This window comes from Parasteatoda tepidariorum, chromosome 5, assembly GCF_982258835.1.
Source record: "Parasteatoda tepidariorum strain Cologne lab strain chromosome 5, Ptep-v5.0, whole genome shotgun sequence".
NCBI lineage: Eukaryota > Metazoa > Arthropoda > Arachnida > Araneae > Theridiidae > Parasteatoda > Parasteatoda tepidariorum.
Window position 1 is genome coordinate 77,022,061 of NC_141759.1, and position 23,272 is coordinate 77,045,332.

The following is a 23,272-nucleotide window of genomic DNA, read 5'->3' on the forward strand; positions in this document are numbered from 1 at the left end:
GGAAGCTTTATTCTGTCCTTTTACAATATATATAGCAGTCTTATAGAATTTTTGTCAGTCATTCGATAATGTTTTTAAATATTGGAAAAATTAAAAAAAAATCTGCTTATATTTCCTAGTTCAAATGTAATTTAAGTAGCACAAGAAAAAAACCTCTCTCAAAAAGCCCAAAATCTGGCAGCTTTGGTACAAATAATCCCTGAAAAATATTTAAAGAGTTTGTTCGAAAAGAAATGTCACTGAAAAACATTTATCGATGAAATTGGTACAACGTTTGAAAGCTTTTAAAAATAGGTTCCTCCTTCACCGATAAATCTCTTCCAGTGCTATTTTTAGGCATCAAAGGCGTCATGGGCCTTTTTCAAAATGTTCTCTAGAGCCTTAGTACAAGCCTCTTAGGCTTGTCAATCCCTTCGGAGCAATGTTTTTTCACGGATTTTCAAAAATGTCTTGTTCTACAGGTAAAATTTGTGCGACCATTATTAATGACCAGAAATACTTATTTTGAATATGGGAAGAGTTTCCAATGCAAATTTGCGAAGTTTTACTCAAAACTTAATAGCAATTTGCAAGAGAGATGAAAACGAGTTTTCCCAAATTGTGTTTTTATTGCTGTCTGGAGGATCAGAGGCGAATGAGCGTCCAAACATGCTAAAGCTAATCGCCACTATTACCGATCCCTGCAGCCGATACCAATACAATTCATTATGGATGCACATATAATCAGTGGCATTACTTTCGAACAGACCCTGTACATTTTGCATGCAACTATGTATGTGAAAACGAGATCATAACAGTAGATCTTACAAAAACTTCACATATCATTCAGTTGCAAATATCATTTAGGTGCAAAACCCACTATCAGAAAAAAGTTGCATATATCATTGCATCTATAGATTTTCCTGCAATTTTCAAAATATTCCTGTCTACTTATATATGTTTAAATTTTTTAAAAAGAAATTTCGAGTTGAAAGGCCTTTTTATACAAATTTAATCAAGCTACTCCCTTTCCGAGTTTTGTCAACAGAAAAGAAAGCAGCTAACAGGTTTTGCAATTGTTTACTAATAATATAAAATTAAGTATATAGTAACTAAAAATACAATGAAAACAAAAACGAGACTTTAGAAACATACAATTCTCTTAAGGTGCTTTGCAAAATAATTGTTTGTATTTATGTTGTTAAAATTAACTCAGTGTTCAGTTACTTATGTTGTTAAAATTAACTTGTTAAAATTAACTCAATCTCTTTGATTAGAATTTTGTGCCCTTTGGCCTCACCAACTTGGATCAATGTGCGATTCTGTTCATTTCTTGCATTTGAAACTGCTAGTTTTTCTTCTGATCCAAAATCATTGAATTTGGATATGATTTTGCTATCTCCGATCAAAGCACCAAAGAAAAATTCATCAATAAGCTGTAGAAAATCAGAAATTTCTTTTACTGTAGCGTAATCTTTTGGTGTTTTACTTTCCTTATTTTGTACATTATAAATGGCACCGTATTTAAGCAAAATCTTAACAGTTTCAAGATTAGCAGCTGCGTGCAATGCAGAATTTCCTCCATTTATTGTTTTAGCATTTATAAATGTTGTCAATTGATCGAAGTTGTTTTCTTTTGCATGCTTTAAAAGTTTTTCAACAATTTCAGCGTGACCTTTGGAAGATGCAATGTGCAAAGGCGTATTTCCTTTTCGGGTTGTGTGCATAACATTACATCCATTCTGCAATGCATCGTTCACTAAAAATAAATGACCTTCGCTTGCAGCGAAATGAAGAATTGTCCTCCCGTCGGAATCAATGTTTGCGAAGTTTAAAGTTTCTTTTATAAGCGATTCATTTGATGTCGGAACTTCATTGGTTTTATTCAAATCTGCTGATGTATGCAAATTGAGCATATCAATCTTTTCCACAGCTCGTTCTGATTTCATAAGTACTGTATGCTCACTTCCAAAGATATTTTTTTGCTTTTCAACATTTTCTTTTAAAATTTCATGACCCTCCTTCAATTTACCCCTTTTTAATAAGAACACACCTAAATGATGTTCAGTCCTTAATGTGACGACATGTTTCGGACCCAGAACTTTCTCCTGAATACGTAAAACTTCTCGAAAGTCTTTGAGCGTTTCATCACACAAGTTTTGAATGCACAACACATGTTTTACATTATGAAGTGAGATTAAAGTGTCTGTATGAAACTGCCCTAGTTTTTTCTTTCTAAGTTCGTAAACACATTTATAGCCAGACAGAGCGTCATTATATTTACCCAAGCGATGAAAACTATTTGCGAGACTTTCTTGGGCTTGTATAGTTAGAAGATTGTCTGGACCAAACATTGAAAGAAGCTTTTTAAACACAGTGTTATTTTTTTTCAGTGCTTCTTTATGACGACCAAGCTCATCCATAACTGTTGCCATATGACTCTGTGTAATCAAAGTGTCAGAATGATCTGATCCAAATAATTTGCATTGCTGCGAGTGAACATCCTTTAAAATTTCCATTGCTTCTAAATTTCTACCTAAGCAGTGGAGATTTAAAGCGATAAAGAAATGGGTTCTCAAAGTGCGACTGTCGTTCAGCCCAAACATCTTTTTCTTTTTTTGAAATATTGCTTGAAATTTATCAAGTGCCTCTTGATATTTATGCTGTTGAGACAGTATTTTTGCGGAAAGTTCTTCGGATTCCAACATTGCGGGATTTTCTAAACCAAAAGCTTGGGATGTTTTCTTCTGAAAGTTGTTGAGCGTATTTAAAGCTTCGTTGAATTCTTCTTTTTCAAACAAATTGGTACATTTAGATTTCAAGGCTTCAAAATTTTTTAAAAATATACTTTTGAGATGTTTTAAGTTAGGGAAATCAAGGAGAACAGCACAAGCCATTAGAGTTTTTCCTTCCTTATTTTTTGCACACGCTAACGATTTAAATGAATTAGAGTTTTCAAAATTCTCGAAACTATTTAAAATCTGAATATTGCAATTCTGAACATTCTCGAATGCATTATCGATTAATTTTAATACAGCAATAACATCTTCGCTTGAAGCTAAATCTAAGGGAGTTTTCCTATCAGCTGTCATTGTATTATACATAGCACCATTTTCTAACAGAATTTTTACTATTTTAATTTTTCCAGACTTTGACGCATAATGAAGCGGAGTAGCACGATTTTTTCCAAATGGGGTATGATTTGCATTGTTTTCCAATAGAACTTGAACAATTTCAGCATTTCCTTTCCATGCAGCATAATGCAGAAGTGTAGCATTCTTCGAATTCTTTGCATTGACGCAAGCTCCCTTATTAATGAGTGATTTTACATTCGAAATATTGTTACTTTTAACTGCGTGAAAAAGTTCTTCTATCATCAGCAATGTTTTTTTAACACTTTCATTATCAGTCAGAAGTAATGGTGTTCTTTGAAAGACATCAAAAGTGCAGTCATAAATAGCACCATTGTCAATAAGTACTTTGAGTACTTCTTCAAAACCAAACAATGAGGTTATATGAATGGGTCGGACTCCATCATCACTAGGCTCATTGACATCAATTCCCTTTTGAACTAAATATTTAACAATATCTGTCTGACCTGTTTGAGCTGCATAGTGTAGAAGAGTCGTGTTTGAGCACCCACGTTCTGTTACTAGTGTTTCGTCGCATTGAATAAAGTATTCGACAATGTGCAGATGTCCCTCACGTGCTGCGACGTGTATGGGCTTTGAGCCCAAGCTGTTTGCTGCATTTAATGATGCTTTTTCGTTAATTAGAAATTCCACTATGTCTAGGTGTCCACGTTCAGCAGCAAAATGTAATAGAGTATAGTTTTCATATAATTTTTCATTTACGCTTACAATTGTATTCTGGAAAAATACTTTTACCGAATCCAAATGACCATACCATACAGCCAGTTCAATAGGTTTTCGATATTGTGAATTCTGTTTATTGGAATCAGCTCCCCTATCTAACAATATTTTAATGATTTCTGAATGGCCTCGTGAAGATGCTAGGTGCAAAGGGGAAACGTTATTTTCAAAAACTATGTTCACATCAGCTCTGCGATTTAATAAAAGGCTGACAATGCCATCGTAACCCTGCTGAATGGCAAAAAATAAAGAGTTTCTTATGTCAACTGATTTTGAAAATTTCTTTTTGCCTAAAAAACACGAAACCACCCGTTCCAGGCCTTTTATTGAAGCAGTCTGAAGAAGAGTTTCACCTCTGTCTCTAAACTGTTTATCAATATCAGTGTATTTATTTTGCAGGAGAAGAATGCATATATCCTGATGTCCTTGCATTAGAGCTTTGTAGAGTGGGTTACCATCATTTACATCAGCTTCTTTATTGATCAAAAACCGAGTTAATTCCTCGTAATTGTTTTCTGAAGATATGCTCAATGCAGTATCATCTCTTAATGTCTTTGATTTTAAGGAACACTTTCCACTCGCTATCAGTATATTAACTACCTCAAGATGATTGTTGTAAATAGCGTAATGTAATGGTGTATATCCGTTTTTGTCCTGAATATCAATGTGAGTCAATATATTTATTAAGTATTGCACGATATCAATGTAACCGGAGTGACAAGCTAAGTGTAAAGGAGTTATACCAAAGATATCGATATTTTCAACACTGACTCCCTTTTGAACAAGCCTTTTAAATAAATTAGTTCCACTCCGGTAAGAAATTAGTTTTTTATCTTTATCTTTATCATTTATTTCGTAATCGCTTTTCATTAATTTCCGAATTTCAAAAGATGTGATACACATATGCAATAATGATTGCCTGTTTTTATCAACAGTAGTAACATCGGCCTGTTCAGATAAGAGTTTATCAGATATCTCAAAATACCCTAGTTGAATTGAAAGACTCAAAGGTGTAAAACCATTTTTGGTCACGGCATTAATTTCAGCTCCACGTTCAATTAATCTCAGAGAAATATCTATTGAACCACTTTGTATACTTAGATGAAGAGGAGTGAAACCATTAGAGTCTCTTATATTAATGGGTGCTTCATTATCAATTAAAAAATCTATAAGTTCTAAGTTCCCATGAGGAATGGCAAACCCAAATATAGAAGAACGCTTTGTCGTAACGTCTTTAATACTTGCTTCATGTTTTAAAAGAGTTTTTAATGTGTCAATATTTCCTTTCATTATAGCAAAATGCAATGGTAAATGTCCTTCATTGTCTAAAGCTTTTAAATCTGCACCATGTTTCAGCAAAACTTCAACAATCAATGACTGACCATTCATAGCAGCGTAATGCAGTGGAGTGCGATTAAATGAATCCTCAGCATTTACATTTGCTCCTTCTGAAATCAAAGTTGCGACAATTTCTAGATGACCAGTATAAGCTGATTGGTGTAAGGCTGTGACCAATTTATCCGATACAGAATTGACATCAGCTCCTTTACCAAGAAAATAAACCACCATGTCTAGGAGACCCATCTCTGCTGCTAGATGAAAAAAATTAAATCCCTGTACAACTCTAATTGAATTTATATCTTCTATTTCTTGAAAAAATAATTCAACAATTTTTATTTTATTATTGACTACAGCGGTGTATAATGGTGTCATAAAAAATGGGCCAGCATTAATTACAGATTTGTGTGTCAGTAAAATTTCAACGATATCAATGCAGCCATTTTCTATTGCTACATGGAGCGCTGATTGGTTTTGCGCACACTGTTCCTCAACTGTTATTTTAAGTTCGTCTATAATGTAATTAACTATGACAGAATTTCCAGATCCTGCAGCTACATGGAGAAGATTTCTTTTGTGAAAATCTTTAACGTTTGGATTCAAACCGTAGTTAATTAAGAACTTTATAATATTAACGTTGGAAGATTTTGAAGCAAAATGTAAAGTTGTCATCAAGTTGCTATCTCTCCCATATACATCAGCTCCTTCTCTAATTAAATTTATCACACTATCAAATGAATTACTTGACAGAGCACTAAACAATCTTTCTTGATTTTCTACGATGGATTTTGATTTCGATTTATTCCTTATGCGTCTGATCACTAAATTGTTGTTTCGATAAATATCATTTTTGATAATTTTCAAAGCAAATAAAAATATAAATTGAGTTGAATCCATTAAAATATCCACTAGAGAATTCCCATGAGCTAGATAATTCCTCAGATATCTCCCAACCAATAAGGGATTATCATTTGTAGACAACTGACTTTCAATTAAATAAAGATTAGAAGACTCTAAGCTGGATAAAATAGATAAAATAAGCATTTCAATTTCTGCTTGTACTTTTAAATTATTTTCATACCTCAAAAAAGACTCAATGTTATTTTCAGAAAAATTATGCTCGCTTACAATTTTTCTCAAAACTTTAATATCATCCGATAAGATGTCTTGATAACATACTGAAGGTGATTTTTCAATATTTTTTATTTTCCCAGAGTTTATTTTTACTGTTTTTTCAGAAGTTTTCCTGAGTTTTTGAAGATGTTTGACTTCGTGTCCCTGTCTTTCGATATAGTAAAAAATCTCGAAAATAGTGGAGTGGAATTTTAATAAATCCAGTTCATCTACTTTACATTTCCCACTTTTGGTTAATTCATTGACTAATATTCCAATTCTTGCTAAGCCCCGTGATATCATATGAGGGTTTATGTTGTTCAGAGTGTGCCTAATAAACATCTTCCTCATAGAAATAAAAAAACTATGCATTTGGTACTCTGGAAGGCGCGTTAGAACTAACAATGAAAGAGCTGTAGCAAATTCACTACCGAGATTTTTTAAATAGCTCTTTTCAAAATCTATTATATCTGATAATTTTGAAAAGATAATTTCTTCATAATGTGTTTTTACCTTTATCATTTCGTCTAAATCAGATATGAGTTTTTCGACCTCAATTAAATCGGCGTTATTCGGTAAAAAGTTTTCTACGTCTTCCTCAAGACTTATCAGCCGAATCATGCGAGAAATGTCTTTGAAAGAATCTACGTCTTCGCAATTGCAAATTCTCTCCAACAAAGATCTGACAGATTTGAATTTTATTTTCTGGAGAACAGAAGTGATTCCGTAGTTTAAACTTTTCACATCATCCTTAACGCACGTGTAGAAATCGGAACCATAAACGCTCTCAATTTCTTGAGCGGTTGATAAGGGAAAGCCATGCGAAAAAGAGTCTCGCAAAATCTTTAAAATTTTACTTGTTTTATTTGGGATAAAAAACTTCAAAAATTCATTTGTTGTGAAAGAGAGATTAGGTGACTGGAGCGAATTTTTTAAGTTCTCCCCCAGTACTTGCAAGGCCCTAATAATGACAATTTTCCCGCCTTTTTCTAAAGGATTCACTTCACTCACTATGTCGACATACTTTTTAATAATATTTAGGGATTCGTAGTCTCGAATGTAATCATAATTTTGATAAAATTCTTTAAAATATGGATGTTTAACAGTAATGCCGTTTACAACATCGCAACGTCTAATGTCTGGAAGTTTACTTAAAGCTTTAATATCAACGTCTTTGATTCCTTTGGTTTCATTAACCATGCATTCACAAAAATAACCAAGATATTTTACGAAGTCATTTTCTGTTATAAAGCAGTTGATATAACTTCCTTGATTGCTCAGGTATCTGATGAATGAAATTAGGTGGTATTCCATCTCTTCCCAAGGAATTCTGTCGTATGTAGATTTCAGCATTTTTTTCAAAGTGAATAAGTTCAGAGCAATGCGCTTCGCCAAAAAAATCACCGCGTCTTTAGATTCGCATTTTGAGAAATTTATTTTAAGTGAGTCACTATACTCCAAAATGAGTGACATTCTTTCTTGGATATTATCATGAGAATAATCATTTGAGTCTGACGGAGGGTTTTCCTCGAAGTAGTAATCGAGTAAAAAACTGTTTACAAATATCTTCATTTCGATTGATATGTCTACATTTTTTAACAATAACTCATTCAAGCTATTTGACAGGAGAGAGCACAGTTCTTCAGCGTGTGATGAAAAATAATCCAATGGCCACTTCTTCATTAAAACTTCAAGAAGTTTCGTATTTCCTGAGCGCACAGCATAATAAAAGGCATTGTGACTTTCTTCATCATTATCGTCAGGCAAAGGAAAAGTTCCACCAACTTTAGTGGAGAGATCACTGATAATCGAAGAATCATCATTGAATATTTGGTTCAAGATTTCCAATCGTTCGTCTTTACAAGCCATTATAACTACGTTAGACAATTTAAAGGGATTATCATCACATTGAAAGCAGGAAATTAAATTGGGGAAGATGTTTACATCACTCAGTAATGCCAAAATGCAGGATAATTCTTTAAAGTTAACTTCATCATTGGCTTTAATAGCATTTCGTATAGCTATTAAAATATTTTTGTAAGTACAGCCTTGGCTTCGTCCATCGTATTTCAGAAATAGATCGATGATGGCTGCTTTCTCAGACTTAAGCAACTTTAATAGCTGCTGTACTTGGATATCGATTTCCATGTTTTTTTTATCCATTAGAATTGGCCAAACTATCAAAAATGAAAGAAAAATTATAATAGAAATAAATTGGATGACATTTAAAGTTATTGCAAACAAGTTCTGTTAAAAGGGTATCGTCTTTTGAAAAAACAAGTTTGTAACAGTTTATTATGAATTCACCATAGATATAGTAAAGGTACGAAGCAATTTATCTTCAAATCTGCTCATGTTTTGAGTCCTTAGAACATTCCTGAAAACAAAAAATACTAATTTTAATTTCAAAAATAAAATGAAAATCGGAAACAGTTAAGCTAGTTGTAACAATCTTTTTAAAATTATGTAATCACTAAGAAAGCCTCCACACCGGATTCTATAAGTAGTCTGCGCAGATTATTTAAAAAGCGAACCAGTTGTGCGCATGAGCCCAATTTCTATTTTAAAAGTAATTGAGAGAAATGTATCATGCATATTTGAGAATTGAATCTGTGTAGTGGTTGATAAATAAATAAGGCAAACAATTATATTCATAAATTACAAAATTTTTTAGACATATATTTACTATCACTTTCAAATGTTTGGTAGATTTACTATTAAATGGCTCTTTTGTAAACTGATTTACTTTCATAGTGGTCTGATCGGACTACCTATAAAAATTCGTGTGGAGGCTTTCACTTATAGGAGGCGTTGGGTCAACTCATGATAGTCGAAATTTACCACAGACAAAGAATTTTCTATAATACGTATCCCTTTAGAGGGGCAGTAAAAAACCTCTCTCAATAGTATCTATATTCAAACTGAGCAGAATTAATGCAGTTTTTATAATTACTAAATATACTAATATACAGTCTCTGATCAAATTGTCAGACGCACTATAAGATTCTATGTAAAATCTTAATTATCAGGTGATACTATACAGTTTATTGTCTTTATGCGGCTGAAACCGGTTTATATATATATATATATATATATATATATATATATATATATATATATATATATATATATATATATATATATATATATATATATATATATATATATATATATATATATATATATATATATATAAAACAAAGAAAAATTATAGACATATGAAAAAAAGGGGGTGGGAAATAATAAGTAAAAAAAAAAAAAATTAGTTTTTATTATTTCAATATTTACACTATTTCTAAATAAATTAGTGAAACTTATTGTTTTTCTTAACTTTCTTAGTGTTTTCTTGCATTTATTTATATATATATATATATATATATATATATATATATATATATATATATATATATATATATATATATATATATATATATATATATATATATATATATATATATATATATATATATATATATATATATATATTATATCAGGTATTATTATATTGTAATAATTAGATCAAATTATTAGACTCACTGTAGGTTTGTAACGAGTTTATATGCAGGGTTTTTATTCAGGAAATTTTTTATGTACCTTCTTTTTGTATTTATTTTTAACGTATTGCAACTACAATGTTAACCAATTGTTACACGAACGTAAACAAGCGCAAACCGGTTTCTGCCGCTTTAAAACAATAAAGCTGTATATTATCCCCTGGTAATTAAGATTCTACTTAGAATCTCATAGTACGTCTAATAATTTGTCCAGGGACTGTAATGCATTATCCCAACTACTACTTATATAAGTTATGTTTTGTAGTACTTATAGCTATTATTATATTATAGTACTACTTATATAAGTTTTTTTCTTCATCTATTAAAACTGCACGAATTACCGCAAAACCACTTATGTGTGCTTAGTAAGACTAACAGAGATGCCAACGTGCTCCGGACAGCAAATAAATATTTTAAAGTGGTAGTTTATCAATTGGGGTATACTATAGCCTATTCCTACTAAATTTAACTAGTAAACAGCATTTTTGCGAACCTGATTTCTAGCAACAAGTAAAAGCATCAAACGAAATGTCTTGTTATAAGTCGCTACTCGCAAGGTTGGAATTGTATTAGTCTAGTTTCTTTGGAAATAATTTATAGTGTTGTTTTACCGAAGTTTATGAATTTAGTAAGCATATTTAAAACTCAGTTTATTAATTAAACTAAAAGGTAAATCTTATTCCTAGTAAGTGGAAGTAGTTGTGCTTTTTTCATATTATACCCAATTGTGATTCTTGATTTCATAAATTCAATTTAGTAGATTTTTATCCACCACTATTTCTAAATAATTCGTAAGCTTATATAATTCCCCACTTTGTAGTAAATTTTTATGCTATACCTTCTAAAAAGAAAGCAAAAATAGTCAAATATTTGTAAAATATACACTGGTTATCATAAATTAAGGAAAATTCACAAAAATCGCGATAACTCAAGAAATTACACATGGAATTTTATGAAACTTACCCACAATATACAACACATAGTAAGGTATTAAACAACATAAAAAGAAATTATCAGACATTAATAGTAGTATAGAAATTAGCACATGTATAAAATAAACAAATTGGAAGTATCGGTTTGCAATAGAAAAAGTACCTTTAATATGGAATATGATTGCCTCTAGAAGCAATACAGCACAAACAGCGATGTGTGATGCTTTCAATTATGCGGTCTATCAGTTCAATAGGAAGTGAGAGCCATTGCTCTTGTAAAGCAGTTGCAAGCGTGGCAAGGGTCTGAGGGGGCGGATTGATGGCAGATACACGCCTCCCTAGAGCATCCCAAACGTGCTCGATAGGATTCAAGTCCGGGGATCGAGCTGGCCACTCCATGCGAGTAATTGTTTCCTGTTGAAGATAATCATCAACAATGCGAGCTCTGTGTGGTCTTGCATTATCGTCCTGTAACAGGAAGCAATCACCAATTGCCCCGGCATATGGGCGCACATAAGCATCAAGGATGTTGTCTCGATAAACCTGAGCATTCACGGTTCCCCTTGGAAAGACATGGAGGTATGTGCGCCCTCCTAAGGATATGCCTCCCCAAACACAGACACTGCCTCTTCCGTATGCATCTCTTTCACGGATGTTTGATGGATGATAACGGGTCCCAGGTTCTCTCCATATCAAATAACGTCTACTGTCACTTTCTAGACTAAACCTGGACTCATCCGTAAAGAGAACAGGCCTCCATTGATCTGACGTCCAGTGGACATGTTGTCGGGCCCACTGCAAACGGTCTCTCCTATGGCGTGATGTGAGCGGCACGCAAATGGCTGGTCGTCTCGCATACAGACCACCTTCGTGGAGCCTTCTGCGCACAGTTGACGTTGACACCAACCTTCCGGTGGCTGCAGCAAGAGAGGATCTAAGATGTGTCGGAGTAGCGGTTCTATTCCTGCGTGCACTTAATGTCAAATATCGGTCATCGGCACTGGTCGTAACAGTTGGCCGTCCTTGACTGAACCTCCTAGATGCCGAATCTGTGGTTTGAAATTGCCTCCAAAGTCTATGAACCACAGATGGACTCACATTTAGCCATCTGGCCACTTCTGATTGACTCTGCCCTGCCTCTAGTCTCCCGATGGCTCTCCATCGTAGTTCTTCAGGCAAATGATGCCTAGAGGTCATTATTACGAATTGGCTATCTCAGATTTTCAATGTCGCAATCACAGTAAAATTTGTGTGCTTTCTCTCAAACTTGGACTTTTATGCTCCAGGCAGATGACGTAAGCCGAGTGCAGCGCCACTAATTTGCATATTGCAATTTTACTCAGCTACTCTTAGTGGACAACATATGCAAATTTTGCACGGTTTGGCTTACTTTTGAAAGAGTTATCGCTATTTTTGTGATTTTTCCTTAATTTATGATAACCAGTGTAGTTTGTAGTTATTTACCGTTTTTTTTTATTGTTTTGGTGTGTCCGGAGCAGTTGGCATCTCTGAACTAATTAAACACCATTGCCATTAATTAAGCATGGGGATTTTTTACGGTTCCTCTAAATGAGTAAGTAGCTTCCCTCCATTAATTTTTCCATTTTAATACATATATTTGTTTTATTTCAGTTAGATGTATTTCCCCCCACAATTTGTTTCTGTTTATTTCATTGTAACTGTGATATATTTTTACTTTTAATACCTGGCAACTTCGATTCATATTAGGTTTATGTTCTACATGGCTTAGTGCTTGTCTTTGTGCTAAGTAACAATTATATAGTGAAAGAAGTGAAATCTATGTGGAGAAATCTATGGGAAGAAATCTTTGCGAAAGAATCTTTATGAAAGAATATATAACGCGTCACTTAAGAGAATTTGTTACTTGACAGGATTGGCTTTCTCGAAATAGAATGGAAAGAACAGTTACTAACTTAAACAAATGCCATGTTACAACAACCAATCAGGATCGAAATACTCACACTACATCCATTACTGGTATCCCATTATTTAATAGAACCACCTTTTTAAAGCGAAATTATAAACAAAACTAACACAAGGTTTCAGAAGTTTTTAGAAAAATAATATAAGTTAGCAATAAAAAATTATCTTTAAAAAATTTTGCAAACCAGAATCATCTGCAGTTTTATTTGTATTTAATCAATAGCTAATTCTAAACCAATGATAAAATTCTATTTTTCAAATGTCTGCACAGAACGATTTAATAGAAATTTTTTTAAACTATTTTTAGTACTGACCATTGCTGCCACTGCCTAAACTTCAAGATGGTAGAAGGAACTCAGGCATTATAAAAGAGACACAGACAAACGCACTTTATTTTATTATAATAATTTTTCTTAAGTTCGTTGGCAGAAAAGTTTGCTATTTTTTTATCAAAAGAAACAAAAAATTTCTGAAAAATGGAAATCTAGATGAATTAAATACGTTATTTGTAAGAATAAAAAGAAACAGCAATAGATAGCAGGAATTACTTCGGTGTTGCACGGTGCGTAAAACAATAGACGGATTACCGGGAAAATATTTTGATCTAATGATCAGATCTTGACGGACTATGACTAAAACCTTATGATTTAATCCTCAAATACTCATATGTTGGTAAATTAATGCAAACGATAATTTAATTTACGAAATGAGACACGAAAACCTACTTTCTCTGAATAAACCCACCTTTTCTTCGATGGATTCAGTTTTCTAGCCCTCACAATGTAGGGAGTAGCAGCAATCTGGGAAATATGGTTCCAGTAGTTTGGTCAGGAGAGCAGTTCAAAGACCCCTTAATGTTAATTTTACTTTATGCGTTTTCACCATATCTCGAGAACTTATGAAACAAATTGAAACATTTTTGCACAAAATTATAAAATTCGTTCAGCTAAAAATAATGTACATCAAAAAATAACTTTAAGTAAACATTAATTATTTAATTTAACCCCTTAGAGACGGGTGATTCAGAAAAGCATTCGTACAAAATCTGAATCAAGTTGTAATTAAATATAAAAAGCGGTAACTTAAATGCAGTCGTTGCTAATTTGACAGACTTACTTTGCTTTTACTTTAATTATTGTTTGTTTAATCATGTATGTAATCAATGTTAATTCAAAGTATAACTAGTTTTATTTTGAACTAAAGTAATGGTGTATTAAATAAATCAAACAATTATAACTCCGCCCACAAATAAACTGCTAAAGAAATACTTTGATTACCAGTTTTATCTTCTTACCCTGATTGATACGGTTTTATGCTGGCACGTATTTGTGACAGTCGCATATCTGCCAACTTTTACGCATTTGGGGTAAAATTTTATTTTTATTTTTAAAGTGGTAGTAAATATATACTATTTTTTTCTTTTATAAATAGAATTTTTAATGATTTTCATCACCACTATTCTTAGAAAAATTAAGCATATATATTAATATGCGCTACTATCATGGTAGGCAGCATAAGCTTTTTCAAATACAACGTATTTTTTTGCTTAAAATTAAAATTTTTATTTCATTTTAATACCACTGGGAAAAATCATAATGGAAGGGATTAAAAGTTGGCAGGTATGCAGTCGGCGCGAAAGGGTTAATTATAGGGAAAAACATTTTGTATTATAAGGTATACAAATTTTTACATCACTTTCAAGAATGCAATTTTACATGGCGAAGCACGAAATTTGAGCGAAATCTATTAATTCCTGAGAAATCGAACTTTGACAAAGTCGCAATTTTAAAATAATGTTAAACAATGTGGAATTAAACTGGAACAGTCGTTGAGATTTAATTTTGCAGAAGAAAAACTAAACGACTCCTTTCAATTTCTTTGAAAGAGAAATCTTAAATGAAAAAAAAAAAACAATATATGTGTTTAGTTTTAAAACCAGTCTTTGGAAAGAAAGATCTGACTTTAAACCTTTTTTTTTCTCAAAAAAATTTATTTTCGATAAATGTTCCTATTTAGAATAGTAATGAATAAAATTTATAGGAAAACAATTCTTGTGATTATGATGTTTTTGAATTGATTATGGTGTTTTGTTTATAAATGGATAATAACAATTGTGAGTATTTTGATTTACGCTACATAATAAAGATAAGCAACAATTTTAAGGTTATTATTTTTTAATTTATCAAACTTTTGAGTGCGAGGAGCGCTCAAAAAATTGATACGAAAATAGACCACATTAAGTAAAAAGTATATACGAAATAAAACATAATAATAATAAATAAAACGTAATAAAAACTCTCTTAATAGTGAAAAATTCAATGTAATCTTTATTTCTAATGTAAAAAATGATTTTAATATAAACATTATAATATTAAACCAATAAAATATTTTGTTTTCTCTCATAAGAATAATGATGTATATAAGCTTCAAGACATTATTAACTTTTATTTCATGAATTTACACTTCAAAATTCTTTGTTTCGATCCTGTAAAAGCAAAAATGAATAAAATTCCTCCCCCCCCCAAAAAAAAAGAAAAATTTTAATAATTCATGTTTTGTTATTTACTTTCAAAACCCTACTTTCGACAACATTAAATTTCCGAATATTTTTGAAAATTTATAAAATTTATTTCCATTAAAACATTTGAACCTAATTAAAAGCTTTATATAAAATAAATCTCTTCGTAGAACTATTTTTAATTATATTGCAAAAATGCAATATAATTAAAAATAGCTAATTTAATGATATTAGCAAAAATTTATTGAAAATTAATATATTCGATTATTAATACCACTGTGAAGAAGAGAAATATTTTGAATTAGTTGATAAATATTCTAAACATATTATATAACTGGTAATTTAAAATTATAGAAAACTTAGAACTTGGGAATTTAATGATAAAAAGAACAAAATTTAGACCCATTTACCATATATCAATTAATAAAATTCTAAATTACTTTCTTAATGATCTTAATAATTTCTGTTTGAAGATATCAATTAGATTCTCTTTATCTTTTGATATGTTAACTAGAAATAGGCTGTTTATTATTACTATTGACTGTTTATTATTACTGCTTATAGTTACTAATATAAATGGGCTGTTTATTATTACTTTAAAAACTTTGTTTTCAATAATAAGGAAAATTTAAATAACAGTAACAATTCAAAAAATTTTTCTGAAATTTATCGATTACATAAACAACTTCAAAAATTTGTAATTACCCCCATAGGTAAAGCTATCAATAATTATGCAATCTTCTGTAAGAAATTCTATGTCGAACTATTAAATAAGGGGTTAAGAAATAGTAAAACTTTTAACCTTAGTAATTTAAATAATAATATTATAATGAAATTTTTTTTAACTTTATAAGCGATAAAAAAAATTTAAAATTAGCGTTATACAATTTTCTTACTAAATTATCAGTCTAAACTTTCATAAAATTCGTAAAAAATTTAGAACAATCAGAAATGGGTCTAATAGTTACCTAACTAAACCTAGCACCATTTTCTCTAACATCTTAAAAATATTATTAAAGAGGGTTTTTCTTCTATTATTAATAATCAACCAACTTTAAAATTAATTAAGCAAATAAAATTAATTCTACTGCGACCTTTGATTTCCAGGATCTCTTCAATAGCACACCCCTTTCTAAACGAAAAGATGCTCTTTTGAGTTATTATTAATCTGATTTTAACATCCTCAATTGTGATTTTGATTATTGGGTAATTCTATAAAAAAATTTTTCCTTTCAATAATTATCTTTACAAAGTAAAACATATTTTTATTCAAATTGATGGAATACCACAAGAATCTAGTTTTTTATCTCTCTTAGCTAATTTATTTTTGCACTATTATGAAAAAAAAATTATACTCTTAATATTAAATTTGCTTTTAAATTTATTGATGATTTAATTATCTTCCAGATTTACTTTCAAGATTATACTATTTTGTTAAATAATATTTACCCCGAGGAATTAATCTTGCTACCTAATCATGATGATATTATTAATTTTAATTTTTTAGATTTAGGTATTTAAAAATAAAATTTTTTTTGTTGCTTTGTTGATTTATACGATAAAAGAAGTTATTTTGATTTTAATATAAATAAACTAATTACTTCGAATTTTAATGTTTCGAAAAAAAAACTTTATTTAAATACTATTTTTAATCAAATGAATAGAATTTAAAGAATATGTTGTAATGTTTATTTATCCAAAAAACAAATAGACAAACTTTCAAAATTTGATAAAAAACAATGGATACCCAATTAATGTAATTAATTATATAAAATCATTGAGTTAATTGTGTGTTATTATCAATAAATTTAATAAAAATTCTTCGTTAATTTATATTTTTACCATGTTCAAATACAATTCGGCACACCATGGCCCAAAATCTGAGAAAAATGAGCAAATCCTGTTTCTTTTTTTTAAATAAATGTTTATTTTCTAAAATCATTAAAATTGTATAATTAAATATCAACCTTATTAATTGTAAACTTTAAACTATCCAGTATAATATAATTACCTTTCGCACACCTATTTCCGGGCTAATCCAAGGTAACTAAGAATCAAATACGCTTCAGTACTGCAGTAATAACATTAGTTGGCTTCTTATCTTTTATTTCATATATATTTTTTACTTAATGTGTTCTATTTTCATATCAATTTCTTTATTGCTCTTCTCACTATTGTATTGATATATTTTGCATTGGCTATATGTATACCATATTAGAAAGCACTCCTTTTTGCGGATGTAATCGTGTGAGCTGATGAAGAGATTATACTATTCATTATTTTGTTTTCCGTCTTTTAATATCTTTTTAAAAATATTTTGAAAAATATTTAATTTTAATAATCATCATCATCATCATCAATATTTATCTGGGCGCCTGGGGGCGATTCCACGAAAAGTGGTCCTGAGTGACTAAATTTTCAAAATTATCGTAAAATCAAAAATGACACAATTTCGGAATCTAGAAGATGTACATTTTTTAATAGTTAAGATAGTTTTTTGAATTACGAAAAATATTTATGTGAATTCTAACAAAAGGTGGAACACTATGAATTTTAACAGGAGTTCTCTTCTTTGTTATGTTATATTCCAATGGAGTTCTTAAAATATTAAAGAGCAATAAAATAGTTTTTAGTAATAAATATAACTATTTTACTCTTTTATCATTGTTTAATGTATTTTTTTAATTTGGCCTAAATTTTTTTGCTTGTTTGAAAGTCGATGAATCAAGATAGTCTAATTTCCCAGTAACACACGTAACATAATTTTGCATTTTTTTCTGTAAAAACTTTAGTAAAAAAGAAAATTTAAAAATTTTTTGTTTTATAAATTAAGAAGGCAAGATATGCAACGGAAAAAATTCTCGAATTAAAACTGCCAACAGTTAAAATTTTATAATTAATTTTATTCAAGGTAACACACGTAACGAAAAGTTACGCGCGTTACTGTTATGTGTGTTAGAGGTACTTATGCACTTTAATTATTTATTTATTTTCAATAAAAGATTTAAATCATGTTCGGACATTTTTTATAACCGCCGCGCAACTTCAATGCCACAAATACGGAATTGTAAGATTGTGGTTTTTTGTAAAATCAGGTCGGTATAAGCATTAATAAAAAAACAGCATAATAAGACGATAATTTTGAAACTTTTGGAAATTGTTTTCCCAAACTTCTATTTGTTATACGTTTATGTTTAAGTAGAATATTTCGACTGCATTTGCTAGATTATTATAAAATGGATAAGCTTAAAATACTGTCCTCATCTAGATTTAAAGGAATAAGAAGATGAAGAAAAAAAGAAAAGAGCATAAGATTCTGCACTTCAAAGGAAAGAAAATAAGGAAATAATGAAAGTTTGACTTGAACTTTCAAAACAGATTAATAATGATGTAAAAGGTTCACCACTAAGTATTTCAGATGAACTTAATTATTAATAAATGGATTTTCTTCAAAAGTTAGATTGTTTATACTATACTTGTATTGAAACAAGAGCTGGTTTTCTGGATTATTACGGGGAAAAACGGGCAATAAAACGAAAGAACTATCTAACAATGTTTCTAAGAGAGGCTTATACTGATTTTTGTCAGTTGCATCTTAAACATTGTTTAATTTTCCATATTTAGTGCTTTATGACTAAAAAATGTATTGCTACTGTAAAACTTAGAATCAAAACAAATATCATGAAATTTTTATTCTTTAACTGGAAGGCTAAAATTAAGTTTATGACAATACATGGTGATGGTAGAAGTATTTATGTACATAAAATAAAAGAAATTTTGGATCTAATTGTTGGAAGGGTGCTTCTGATACTTACAAAAATTTCTCATTGCTTGTTATAGGTTTCTAACCATCATTTATTGTAGTTTGGTAAAGATGAGAAAAAGATGACAATAGCTCACAATAAAAAATATATAATGACAAATGTGCAAGAAGAATGTTTTGAAATAACTCTTGAAAATTGGACTAACTTTCAATAATACGTAAGAGTTAAAAGAATCCGAGGTGATACTTTCCAAACAAATATATCTAGCATTAAAACCAGGAAAATTCAAGTTGACTTTGCAATGGCATATTCTTTTGAATATCAAAACGAATTTCAATCAGCATTATGCTATCCAGCCACAGTTCCGTTATTCACAGCAGCTGTTTCTTTGGACGATACTCTCCTAAAGAGTTTAAAATAGAGTCCTTTACAATATTTTCCTAAGGCAAAGACAAAGGTGAAACAACGTCTACACTTTTATTTTAAGACTGTTTAAAAACGATTCTACTTCAGAAGATGAGCTAACAGAAACCTTCTATAGTAATAAGTCAAGTTAAGAATTTAAAAATAAATATATGGTTGAATTATTTCATATTCTGTCAATCAAAATATAAAAAAAGAAATTAATTTGGAAATATTTTACGATATCACATGCAGAAGTTCCTTCTATGGGATAGGTGTGTAGTACAAAATCTTGAAAGCGAAGCAAAAAGCAAAGTTATTTCTATCATTGTGTTGTTATACAAAAAAAATTTATTTGCTATCCAGTGTTGTTTGCAAAGCTAACCAATCAACTCATGCCTAATACAACAGTATTATATATTAGCCAAAAGGAAATAAAGATATTAATTGAAAAGATCAATACATTGCAACGGTAATACAAAGCATAAAATCTATGCGTAAGTATCGTTAGATACTTGATTAAGATGCATAGATGCACATTGTGGCACACAAATAGTCAGTAAGTCAATTTCTGTTCCCTCCTGATCGGAAGTGCTCCTATAACTGAAATTAAAACGACATATGCTCTATCTTGGGAACATTATTGACGCAAATGCACATGCTTGTAAACTTAAAATGTAATATTTGCATAAAATAATTGGAAAATATGCATATGTTTGTTTCCAAACAGAAATGATTTTGAAGGAATAGATGTGCCTAAGATTTGCTATGTTTTACTCTCTAAACCAGTATAAAGAAGGGCTACAACCATCTTTCCAGACCATTGACTATTTTAATTGCTAAAATAAATTGTTTTTCTTCTGCTAAATTAAAATAAATAAATGTTTTAGTGTAACATTTATGACTTCTCCGTTGAAATATTCACAGAGGGTAACACACGTAACGTTCAGTTAACACACGTAACGCACCAATTTCACCAAAATTAAGAAGTTTTTACTGTTGCAAGAAATTTTTAAAAATCACTAAACACAGCTTCGATATTGTATCTCTCTATAAAAGAAAATATCTTAATTTTTTGCCTTTATACTTCACAGAATTAAATGAATATATTCAAAGTTTCAAATATCTAGCATTATAAAGGGTAACACACGTAACAAAATTTCAGAAATTTTTTTTTTCAACATCAAATTAATTTGCGCTTTCAATCTTCGTTTTGAAAACTTACAACACACATAGATTTAACAACAAATTAAGAAAAACATAAAAAATATCTAACAAGTTTATTATAATAAGTGTTAAAGTTGAAATATGTCGTGTAAAAGTAACACACGTAACGAAAGAATCGCCCCTGGGGCCGTTAGCGGCCTTTTCCCCATTCGTCTTGAATTGTGATCTTTAGGGTGGCTCTTTCTGGTAATTGGAATGCAATTGAAGTAAAAGGAATTTAAATATTTTGAATTTTAGATAAAATTACGTCACTACAAAATTAAGCTGCCATCGGCCTGAGATTTATGTCTTCTCTTAAGTTTTCAAAAGTAAAAATTTCGTTGAATCCTGCGGTGTCACAATTTATGTTTTTTTCAAAATATCTGAAATTTAGTTTTGCAGTGTGATGATCTAAAGAATCTATGTTGAGGTCGCGATGTATGTTTTTATTGCGGATAAACCATCTTGCTTTTGTTATTTTCCTGAGGATTTTGTTCTGGCATATTTTGAGTTTTTTAGGGAGTGATGTGGAGATGTTGCACCAAGCTGGAGATGCATAAATTAGGATGGGACGGATCATTGAGATGTAGAGTATACGTTTAAGTCTAAGTTCTATTTTGGGGTTCTGAAGAAGGATTTGTAATCTGTGGCAGGCTGCGTGTGCTTTGTTGATAACTGTTTTGATGTGATCTTTCCAATTAAATTTGCTGTTAATGACCAGACCAAGGTATTTTGCGCTTTTGACTATGGGAATAATTTCATTAAAGAGAACAATTTGATTTTTGGGGAGGATGGTTTTTCTTTTATTAATTTTAATAATTTATCTTCGTCTCTTACATAACATAAACACCAGCACAAAAAAAGTGGTAATTAATGTGTGTCTATGCTTACAACCAAGTGGATATTTCTTTCTGATACCTGGCACTGTAAATTTTATAAAGAACTATGCGTTGACTTCATCACCGTATTTAAATATTTATTTAATTAATATATTAGGATAAACAGAATTTTCTTGTTTCAGGAAAATAAATTCAAATAATAAAACTCTTGCCCTATCAGTTTTTTTCTTCTTTTCATGAGAAAAAAGATGAACAGCGTCATGTTCAGGAAACGTTAGGCACAATTGGGTTAAACTTAGTACTAAAAATCTAATAAGTGGTGATTGATAAAAGTCAAAAATCTATTGAAGAATTAAAATTAACAACTTTTTCTAACATATCTTTTACAGTTTACTATTAAAGGGGATAAAGTTTTTAAAATTTTTATATAAATATCATTATTTTATATTGCATGTCCCGGTTGTGGCTACGCTTTAATAATTATAGAAATTAAATAAATATGAAAAGGAATTGTGGATTAACTATTTACTTTTTACATTTTTGTTCGTCTTTGGCATTCCAGTTTTTTTCAGGTGCAGTTTATCTATTAATAACTTTAAACTGTTTACTACTTGCATTTTTTTTTGTTTTTGAAAGAAAAATTTAACAATCTTATATGTTTGCAACAACTATTAAAAAAAATTCGGTATTCATGGATACTTATTCTTCTTTGAGAAAACAACATGGAATTCAAAGTCTTTCATTCTAGATTGTTTCTAGAAATAACCTCTTCTCGAATCAGAAGTCTTTCATTTTATAAGAGGATAAACTGGTAGCAATTTATGTAAAGGTCTGGTTTCTTAGGACAAGCGCCTTATCTGGGCGTCAGCGGAGAGTTGAAGTAGAACTGACGCCAAAAAAATACTTTTTTGTTAGCTCAGCGTGAGCAGTCGGTCCAACGCAGACATTATCTCTCATTGCGCATGCGTTAATAACATAAACAAATATTTGTTTCGAATTTGTATTGATTTTGTTATTGTCGACCAGTGTTTTAGAGAACAAGTAATGACTTTGTCCAAGAAAAAACACATTATAGCTGAGCTAAATGAAGAGTGCTATGTTTAATGAAGAAGCTATGTTTAATGTCAAAATCAAAATCTTGGCTGATTTCAATGTGCTGTTGGATGTTGTCCACCATTGCTTCTGTGGTTAACGTCACGCTGTAATCCAACTGCAGTTGAGTTGGACGGCAATTGTAGTTCAAGATGAGCGTTCGATGACGTATACCATCAAACTCACAAATGAACCAATCAGAGGTTAGCGCTGATTTCCAGCTGACGACGTCCTGTTCTAAGAAACCAGGCCTTAACAGTTTTAACAGTTCTTTATGTATACAGATTTGCAACTTATCATCTGATTAGCAACTTATCATATTGGGAAGTTGAATATTCAGAATAATTTTGCTTTTTGGAAGTTTCAAATAACAATATACTTAAAATCAAATTCTTTGTACTATATTGTAAGTAGTGAACGAAATGATGCAGAAACGTCAGACGCCAAAATTACTTGAAAATAAAAACGATGCCAAAGCCCAACAAATAACAGTTAATGGCATAAATTAAAAGTGATGATGTAATTCATTCATAGATTAAAATGTAATACTGCTTTTGATATATTTTCAGCCTTGTACTGTTTCTGAACAAAAGTGACTTTATTTACAAGAAATCTTTAATGACTCAGATATCACCACTAATATAAGCAGATTAGAACACGTCACATTTTCTTTTTAAGATTTTTTCCCATCGCATTTAGTTCTAAACGCATTGGTTAAA

At 30.5% G+C, this 23,272-nt stretch overlaps 1 protein-coding gene across 1 annotated transcript in view; it reads right to left on the bottom strand.

The window, feature by feature from the left end:
- Nucleotides 1-1,220: 1,220 nt before the first annotated feature.
- Nucleotides 1,221-23,272, bottom strand: part of LOC139426466 (uncharacterized) — a 51,265-nt gene continuing 29,213 nt past the window's right edge. The window contains exons 8-10 of the mRNA XM_087162864.1: nucleotides 7,254-8,479; nucleotides 6,537-7,145; nucleotides 1,221-6,395 (exon numbers count right to left, since the gene is read on the bottom strand). Of these exons, the coding sequence (XP_087018990.1) occupies nucleotides 1,221-6,395; nucleotides 6,537-7,145; nucleotides 7,254-8,479 (7,010 nt within the window). The remainder of the gene's footprint in view (nucleotides 6,396-6,536; nucleotides 7,146-7,253; nucleotides 8,480-23,272) is intronic.